We start from the raw sequence: 10,139 nt of genomic DNA, 5'->3' as shown, positions 1-10,139 counted from the left end.
TTGGAAAAAATGTTTTTGGTCCAAAATTTTTGGAAAAAATGTTTTTGGTCCAAAATTTTTGGAAAAAAAATGTTTTTGGTCCAAAATTTGAGAAAAATGTCATACTATACTATGTCGTCCAAAAAAATTTGAACTTTTTTTTTTGAAAATTAAAAAAAAAAAAAAAAAAAAATTGGGCCAAAATTACTGTTTTGTTCAGGGTGATTGAACTGCTGTGGTGCTTCATCCTTATGGTATTTTGACCAAAACATGTCACAGACATGTTCATGAGGACACCAGGAAAGGAACCACAAAAGGAACGTGCGGGATATTAGCATCGGCTACCGCTAGCTTGTAATTCAAAACAAACATCATCATTACCGTCATTATTATCATTACACATAAGGAAAAGGGAGGGGCCAGGCGCGACGTGCACCTTCACCAACAAAGGTTGTTAAACTTTTACGTACTGCGCCTTTAAGGCGGTTTAATTACAGTGATTTTTATAGTTCCGTCTTTACAAGATGCCATTATCGCGTGTGTCTGAGCAATAAAAGGACGCCTTTGGACGTTGGACTTGAACAAAGATCTCGTGGGGAACATCATCACGATGATGATGATGATGATGATGATGGACGTACGACGATGACATAATCTCAGTTTTCTCTTACGCTGCGTCGGTCGCGGTGCTTCCCTTGTGGAAAACTCTCGGCGAGCGTCGTTGCCAAGAACAGCCGCCCCAGCGCTGCTGCTGCTGCTAACGCTAACCACAGGCAGCTTTTCCTCATCCTCACTCGGTGGTGAAGTAATACGGTTAAGGGGGAAAAAAAAACTCTCCTGGCCAAATATGAGCATCTCCTCAGCGTCTGGGTGGCAGAGGAGAGGAACTCTTGAGTTGTGTAGTCATGTGTTGTTGGCTGGCAGAGCAGATTGTGATTACACTCGCAGTCGGCACCAGAGAAAGCTGCACCGGGGCAACTTTTCTGTTTGTTTTGTAACCACGGTGTTTGGGATCATAACACGGCGTACGACTGCCTCTCTGCCGCCGTCCAATCGGAGCGGTCGCCCTGTGAAAGTACTATCTTGTGTTAATTGCGGGACCTTCCCAGTGGATGTTATGGCCTCTGTGCAACAGTCTTAATCGTCTAATAAACATTTATTATTATACTGCTGTTGTAGACCTTTGTAATCCCAATTATCTACAAATGTGCCACTCATGTTGACTAATGCAGCGTGTTTTTGAAAGTAATGCCTCTTAAAGCTCCCGTAGAGTCGTCCTATCGCACATACACTACCGGTCAAATGTTTTAGAACACCCCAATTTTTCCATTTTTTATTGAAATTCAAGCCATTCAAGTCCAATGAATAGCTTGAAATGGTACAAAGGTAAATAGTGAACTATACTAAGGAAACTGTACTCACTGACATATACTAGTAAAAAAATGTTTCCAAAAATATGTGTTTTCCAAAATTGGACAAAAAACCACAAACTATACTATGTTGTCCAAATTTTTTTTTTGTCTTGGTTTTTTTAAAAAATGTTTGTCAAAAATTTGACAAAAACACTAAACTATGTCGTCCAATTTTTTTTTGGATACATTTTTTTGGTCCAAATTTTTTTTGAAAAAAATGTTTTGCTCCAAATTTTTTTTGAAAAAAATGTTTTGCTCCAAATTTTTTTTGAAAAAAATGTTTTGGTCCAAAATTTTTTGAAAAAAATGTTTTGGTCCGACACTTTTTGAAAAAAAAATTTTGGTACAAAATTTGACAAAAAACTATACTATACTATTTCGTCCAAAAAAAATGTTTTAAATGTTTTGGTCCAACATTTGACAAAAATGTCATACTATACTATGTTGTCCAAATTTTTTTTAAAAACATTTTTGGTCCAATATTTGACAAAAATGTCATAGGCTACTATGTCGACCAAAATTTGACATACTATATTATGTCGTCCAACATTTTTCAAAAATGTCATACTATACTATCATCAAATGGCACAGAAGACACGTTTCTGAGAGTCAACAGCTTGCGTATTAGGCGCCTCACAGGACAACAGCTTCAAGCACAGCATAATAGTGGTCGTAGTAAGTGAGTTCAGTTTCAACTGTGACGAGAAGACTTCAATTTGCAGGTTTGAACTTGAACATGAAACTCTAGCAGTTCACTACTTACCTTTGTACCATTTCAAGCTATTCATTGGACTTGAATGGCTTCAATTTCAATAAAAAAATTGAAAAGTTGGGGATGTTCTTAAACTTTTGACCGCTAGTGTATATGTGAGTTATGGAGGTCTGCTTACATTAGCTTGTTTTTAAGGTCAAAAAACCCCCTAGTTGCTGCAAACCAGCCGATCAAAATCTCTCCTCACTGAAGCTCTCCTCAGCCGCGATGTTTCAGACCGAAATCTCACCCTCGAGCTGTTAGAGTTATACTTCCGTCTATACTGAGGAAAACAGAGTCACTTGAAGCTTAATCCGCAGTGTGTGAGCTCCGTAGGCAAAGGCTTGAACATCATTTATGGTTAAATAGTCGTGGCAGAGTGCAGCTTTAAAGGTGTCATCTGGATTTCTCCCTCAAAAATACACAACCGACGGAGCGAGCGACCACATGGCAAATGCATTTCCTTTCTTTTCCGTTTCCTGTGCTTCCTGCGGTGTTTGTTGGTCCTCAGGCTTCTGATTCTTCTCTGCTAAAAAGAAATGCTAAACGTGGCTCCCCTAGTGGTCAGAACGTCAGAGAACACGTCAGTCGCGGTTCCCGGTCCGCGTCAGTCAAACATCAAACTGCGGTCCTAGTCGCATTTAAAGCGGACGCTCGCATGCGAGGCCGCAAAGGTCGTGTCAAAGAGTCGCGCTCTAACAACTCTCGCGGGAGTGACGATTTGAGGCTTTGACCTGCCGCGACCTTTTCCCAAAGGAAATTTTTCTCTTCTGTCTTCCGTGCGCGGCGTAAAAGACTCACGTTTACATTTTCAGCGTCAGATGTTCTGCAATAACCTCCCGCTTCAGTCAAAAGGAAGAGAAACACGTCCTCAAAATCCCCTCCTGTTTCCTGGTCCAGTCGAGTGGAATGTCTCTGTTCAAAGGCATTTTTCAATTTTTCACGGTGGCGTATCCACACTTCTTTTTCTTTTTCCCTCCCCGTCTCTTTCCACTGAGAGAAGCTTTGAACCACAACACACACACACACACACACACACAGGATATATACACACAGATATGTACAGTTACACATGTGATCCAGGCAGAAGAGGATGTGTTTTGCCGCCGCTGCAAAGGTTAAAAGGCGTTTTCTCAGTAATGCAGGTGTGGACATTCTTACACCAGCAAGTTTTTCTGTTTGTTTACGTTTGATTTTTTACTTCCTTCTTTCCTGGTGACACGTTAACTTTCTCTCTTTCGCTTCACAAAATGACTCCTGACGGCCACAAACTTAGCCGTAAACAAAAGAGCTGCTGGACGTCCTCCTTTGTTGTCTGTTGTTCAACGTCGTCGTTCGGTACGACATCTATGGAATTAGATTTGTGTCAGCATTTTCAAACAACGCTTTTAACGAATCAAACGAGTTGTTCTTTGCGCCGTGTTTTGTTTTGTTTGTTTGTGGGCGGGGCCTCAGGAAGCTGCCTGTTGCGATGGACTCAATGGACCGTCCGTCTGGAACTCGTTCTCTGTCAACGTCCGACAAAATAACTAGCGTTTAACGTTTATTAATCTGACAATCTGTTAACATCTTTCTCTTCCTCCCTCCCTTGCAGAATAGTTCGCGATTATCTGAGCGGAGCTCCGTTTTCCCTCTACCAGGAGACCATGTATTTCTCTCGCTTCCTGCAGTGGAAATGGTTGGAGAGGTGAGTAAGTTTCTTACTTAAAAGAAAAAAAAAATGACGTAAGATTTTCCCCTTATGGGGAATTATCATCCCCATGAGAGCAACAACTGTACCAAGTTTGGTTCAAATTGGAACAACTATGTGTGATTTGGACCAAAAAAATCCCAAATTTAAGGTAAACTTTGTTGGACCACTGAGGCCACGCCTTTTGAGTTATATAAAAGTTTTGCCCAACTTTTAATCATTAACTTGTCTAGAACACATGTACTAAGTTTGGCAGGGCTAGCTCAAACGTGCTAGGACGAGTTCCTTCAAATGTAAAGACTAGTCATTTTCGTTTTTTTTCCAAAATGGCCGACTTCTGGGTGGGCGGAGCCAATGGAAGTACATTCGAAATTTGTTAGGAATCGTGAGAGCAACAACTGTACGAAGTTTGGTTCAAATTGGAACAACTATGTGTGACTTAGACCAAAAAATCCAAAATTTAAGGTCAACTTTGTTGCACCACTGAGGCCACGCCTTTTGAGTTATATAAAAGTTTTGCACAGCTTTTAATCATTAACTTGTCTAGAGCATATATGCTAAGTTTGACGGTGCTAGCTCAAACGTGCTAGGACGATTTCCTTCAAATGTAAAGACTAGTCATTTTCGTTTTTTTTTCCAAAAGTACATTCGAAATTTGTTTGGAATCATGAGAGCAACAACTGTACGAAGTTTGGTTCAAATTGGAACAACTATGTGTGACTTAGACCAAAAAATCCCAAATTTAAGGTCAACTTTGTTGCACCACTGAGGCCACGCCTTTTGAGTTATATAAAAGTTTTGCACAGCTTTTAATCATTAACTTGTCTAGAGCACATATACTAAGTTTGGCGGGGCTAGCTCAAACGTGCTAGGACGAGTCCCTTCAAATGTAAAGACTAGTCATATTCGTTTTTTTCCAAAATGGCCGACTTCTGGGTGGGTGGAGCCAATGGAAGTACATTCGAAATTTGTTAGGAATCGTGAGAGCAACAACTGTACCAAGTTTGGTTCAAATTGGAACAACTATGTGCGACTTAGACACAAAAAAATAACAAAAATAGCATTTTAGCATTTCAAAAATTCCCAAAAAATTCCTCAAGAAACTGTGGACTAAGCCTAACACGCTCACCAAATTGTCCGGATCGGACTACTTTTGTCTGATCTTAACCCGACTTCTTGGGGCACTGTAGGGCTAGGCACGGGTTGGAGCCCTATGGCATTATCGCATTTCTTGCCTACCTGACCTGCTAAATTTGCTAAATGCTAAATTTCAAGACTATTTATGCATGTTAACCCCCTCAAAATTGTCAGAGAAAAAAAAAATAAAAGTACGGCAGCACTTACTTTACCTCTTTTTTAAACTTCCAAATATCGATATTTAAAAAATATAAATAAATGTATTAAAAAATGCTTACGGCGAATTAAAACAAACACTTCCACTGGGCGCAGGCAGCATGTCGGTGAGTATACACTATATACTGACCAGTGTTTGCACCAAAACACAAAGGTGCTGCTGCTGCCATTGAGTGTTTTCTGTGCCACTGGTAAATAATTGATGTGCTTTTGCATAATAGCTGTGGGGGAAACGCCGCCACCAGGGCCGATTAATAATATATCAGAGCATTACTCTGTCTGCAGAGGCGACGCGCTCGCGCATAATTGGCAATCGTCAGTTTTTCACGTCTCTGTCCGTTTTGTCTCTTCCTGTCCCAACTCTGCAGGCAACCAGTAACCAAAAATACCTTCAGACATTACAGAGTACTAGGGAAAGGTGGATTTGGCGAGGTGAGTGTGTTTTTTTTTTTTTTACGACGTGACGTTCCTCTTACGACGCTAATGTTAATATTCGAAATTGACCTTTTAACACTTTTCGGGGTTTTTTTTTTGCTGTTTTTTTTTTTTTTACCCCAGGTTTGTGCCTGCCAAGTACGTGCCACCGGTAAGATGTACGCCTGTAAAAAGCTGGAAAAGAAGCGTGTGAAGAAAAGAAAAGGTGAAGCAATGGCACTAAACGAAAAACGCATTTTAGAAAAAGTTAACAGTAGTTTTGTAGTAAGTACTACCTTTTTCTTATTCAACCTTTCATCAGAATTGTACCTGTGTGTGTGCGTCTGTCTGTCTGTCTGTAAGAGTGCGTTGTTTGTCGAACCTCCAGGATCCTGCAAATGAAATCGAACGGCGTGTTTGCAAAGGTCTGTTGATCGGCTGTTAAAGGAGGCGTTAAAAAAAATTAAAACGCCAAAATAAACGTGACCATTGAGCCAAATTCCAGCAACTTGCAAACGTCGTCTGATTCGATTTTGTTTGGAGCAGACTGTGAATCATTCGTGCATGCGTTGTTCTTAATGTGATTGAAATCTGTGGGGGTTTTTTTTGTTGTTGTTTTGCTTCAAATGCACAAATATATACATCGTTTACACCCCAGCAGCTGCAGCAGCAGCCGCTTTATTAGGTACACGCCACACCTGCCTCGCGTCGTGCGGTCGACCGCGTCGCACGTGCGCCGCGCACGAGCTACGACTGTTCAAACTCGCCCGTCGCGAAACTGCGTGGCCCTGTGACCGCATGAGCTCAGATCTGGCGTCCCACGCCCTGAATTCAAATACGCACTGACGTCACGAGTGTTTGCCAGAGCGGAATTATGTTTTTAACGATGGCCGATGTGTCTGGTGTGTGTGTGTGCGTGTGTGTGAGGAAACTCGCTGTGCTTTAACATGACATAAGGATTTCTTTGTTCTCGTGGGTTGAAGCCTCGTGTGGTGATGTCAGTGTGTGTGTGTGTGTGTGTGTGTGTGAGACAAAGCGCTGGTTGCACTGCTGTAACATGAAATGACATTTTAATAGTGCTGGGTGCTAGGTTAACGCACAGGTTTGACGCGTGCGTGCATGCATGCATTTCCATGACCACTGACGCGTTTAAACGTGCCGCAACACCGGAGTCCAGGCACCGTTTACCAGTTAGCTCCGTTAGCTGCGTTAGCTCCTTTTAACGCCGGTTAGCGTGCATGCAGGGGAACTGGAGCGGTCTGTTTATTATTAGGAAAAGAGCAGCGCTAACAAATAACCATCGTACCTGTGTACTGCGCTCTGTTAGTTGCTTTAGCTCGTTTAGCGCTGGTTAGCACGCCTACAGTGGAACTGGAGCAGTCTGTTTAGTAAAGGAAAAGAGCAGCGCTAACAAATAACCATTGTACCTGTGTACTGCGCTCCGTTAGCTCCTTTTAGCGCCGGTTAGCACGCCTACATTGGAACTGGAACGGTCTGTTTATTAAAGGAAAAGAGCAGCGCTACAACCTGCGTAATGCGCACCATTAGCTGCTTTAGCTCGTTTAGCGCCGTTCGCGTACCTACAGTGGAACTGGAGCGGTCTCTTTATTAAATGAAAAGAGCAGCGTCAACATATAACCAGCGTACCTGTGCACTGTTCTCGTTAGCTGCTTTAGCTTGTTTAGCGCCGTTAGCGTGCCTACAGTGGAACTGGCGTGGTCCGTGTATTACTAGGAAAAGAGCAGCGCTACAACCATCGTACCTGTGTATTATTCTCCGTTAGCTGCGCTAGCTCCTTTTTAGCGCCAGTTAGCGCACATACAGTGGAACTTTAGAGATACTATACATACTTTAGAGACTCATTTAAACAATCGTGGGTCACGTAAACACGACGTCATGCGCGTCTTTTTCCGATCAGTCGTCAAGGAAGCGCGCTAACACGCCCAGCACTACATTTCAAACCCATAAAAAACAGGAAAAATCATGTGACGATCGGTGTTAATGTTGTGATTGTGGCTGCAAATAAATTAGCACATGAGGGAAGTTAGCTGAGGAGGAGGCGGCGGCCTCTAAACCAGCCCCGAGGATGGATCGTGTTGATGCGTGTTCAGGAATGTGGCCACATGCGTCCCCAAACTGACGATGAACGTTGTGTTTGTGAATGGATCTGAGGAGCGTTCACATCTGCATGTGATCGGATGCGATCACCGGGTTACCGGGTTACCGCTACTGCCTACTGCGATGTTATCTCGCCGTAAATCTAATCTGAGCTGTGTTTCCACACAGCGAAGCACAGTGTGGTACACGGTTCGTTTAAAATAACCGGTTCCATTCTTTGGCACCCTTGCCTGGGGGGTACCGCCACAGTAAAATGGTAACCCCCCCCCCCCCCCCAAACACCCACCCGTGACAGTCAGCTGATTGGGCAACAGAAGAATGTCGCTCCCTCGTGATCGTCGTAAATATTCCATGGAAGTCGAGGCAAACTCCCACACTCTGTTCTCATGCGAAGCTTTGACGTGTTGTTCTTGACAAACCGAGCTGCTGGATGTCCTCCTTTGTTGTCTGTTGTGCGTTGGATGTCGTCAACGCACTCGTACGACATCTATGGAATTAGATTAGTGTTCGCTCCCTGGTTTGTTCTTTGCGCCATGTTTTTTTTTGTTTGTGGGCGGGGCCTTGGGAAGCTGCCTCCCGATTGGCTACTGAGTTTTGGAGTGGAACGTCCATCTGGAACTTGTTCTCCGACAAAATACTTGTAAATATCTACAATAACGTTTAAAATCTGACAAATGTTATGATATTTACAATTATTTTGTGGACTGCGACTCCATTGAGCTGTCGCTAGCCTGACCTAGCGTTTTACTGCTCCAAACCGTACCAAACTGAACCATACCATGATGGAAACACCGTTCTAGAAATAGTAGATACCACATTCAGAGTCACAGTATACGTGTATATATGCTAACAGTAAAGCTAATGATAACCTCATAAAGTAAAGTAAGATGTGGTTTTTGGACCGTGCCAAACGTAGCGCCGAGCTCAGGGAGTCGCCTAGCTTTGAACGCCTGGATTTACAGCTCAAACCGTCCATTGACGTGTAAGACGACAGAATAATTGTAAACATCTAATGTTTATAATCTGACAAATGTTAGATAACTTGGGGAACGAGTTCCAGCCGGACTGCGACTCCACTGAGCTGTCGCTAGCCTGACCTAGCGCTTTACTGCTCCAAACCGTACCAAACTGAACCATAACATGATGGAAACACCGTTCTAGAAATAGTAGATACCACATTCAGAGTCATTAAAATCGCATTTCTTTCCTCATAACTCATGCACAGAATTGCTGCCGTGCGATTGCCTGATTAGTATACGTGTATATATGCTAACGGTAAAGCTAATGCTAACCTCAAAAAGTAAAGTAAGACTTGGTTTTTGGACCGCGCCAAACGTAGCGCCGAGCTCAGGGAGTCGCCTAGCTTTGAACGCTGTTACAGGAACAGTTTAAAGACCTTAAAGCGGACATCTTTTAGCGCTTGCTGACGATGTGTAACTCCATTTTTCTTCCCCCCCCCCCCCCCCCCACCTTCACGTGTTCACATCATCACGACTCGGGGGCACAACTGGAAAACTGACTTAACAGTCGAGTGTGCTTCGTTTTTCCATTCCGTCCCAAACTCCGCGCACACACACACACACACACACACACACACACACACACACACACACACACACACACACACACACACACACACACACACACACACACACACTCAAAAAGGCCTCAGGTGCTCGGCGCAGGGAAAAGAAAACTTAGCTTTGGCTCCGCGCTCGGGTTCTGTGAAAAAAAATGATTGTTCCAATGACAAGAAAATTACACCAAGTGTTTCATTTAAACATTCTTGGAACACAGGGATAATTTCTGGGTTTGTGGCTCCGCGTGTGTGTGTGTGTGTGGGTGGGTGTGTGTGTGTGTGTGTGTGTACTTTGGATTAATCGGACACAGTGTGGGACACGGCGTGACTGTTTTCGCCGCGATCACGGATCTGCCGCACAATCTGCCGGCGCCGTAACGGAGAGCAAAGGCAACCCCCGTTAGCGTCGAAAGCTAATGGTTGTTGGTGCGGTTTGAGTCGGCTTCAGGTTGCAGTGCGAGCTGTGCAGCTTGTCCTTGTTTTTTTTGAGTGAGTCACGGCTAGGAGCGTGTATAGGCATGCACGCACACACACACACACACACACACACACTGGAGTGGGTTTGTTACAGAACCTCAGACTTGCAGCTCCTGTCACCTGGGAATGGCACATGATTGTGTGTGTGTGCCTGTGTGTGTGTGTGTGTGTGTGTGTGTGTGTGTGTGTGTGTGTGTGTGTGTGTGTGTGTGTGTGTGTGCGCGCGCGCTGCAGGCAGAACTGATGACTCTTGATGTGCCTCTCTACCTACGAGAGCAGCTCTGTTGCCTAGCAACACTGACCAAACAGCAGTAGCAAGGAGAGGAGTCAAGTACTCTAACCACCCCCCCCCCCCAAAACCACCCC

General features: G+C 43.8%; 1 protein-coding gene across 1 annotated transcript in view; it reads left to right on the top strand.

Annotated features, from left to right (window-relative positions):
* grk4 (G protein-coupled receptor kinase 4) overlaps window positions 1–10,139 on the top strand; it is a gene marked incomplete at its 3' end in the record, with an annotated part of 59,270 nt that overhangs the window by 36,414 nt on the left and 12,717 nt on the right. The window contains exons 6-8 of the mRNA XM_083906466.1: window positions 3,737–3,829; window positions 5,554–5,617; window positions 5,744–5,884. Coding sequence (XP_083762592.1) covers window positions 3,737–3,829; window positions 5,554–5,617; window positions 5,744–5,884 — 298 coding nt within the window. The remainder of the gene's footprint in view (window positions 1–3,736; window positions 3,830–5,553; window positions 5,618–5,743; window positions 5,885–10,139) is intronic.

Source organism: Microchirus variegatus, assembly GCF_963457635.1.
Source record: "Microchirus variegatus genome assembly, chromosome: 19".
Classification (NCBI taxonomy): Eukaryota; Metazoa; Chordata; class Actinopteri; order Pleuronectiformes; family Soleidae; genus Microchirus; species Microchirus variegatus.
Note: the sequence above shows the minus strand (reverse complement) of the source record. Positions and strands in the feature narration are given on the sequence as shown.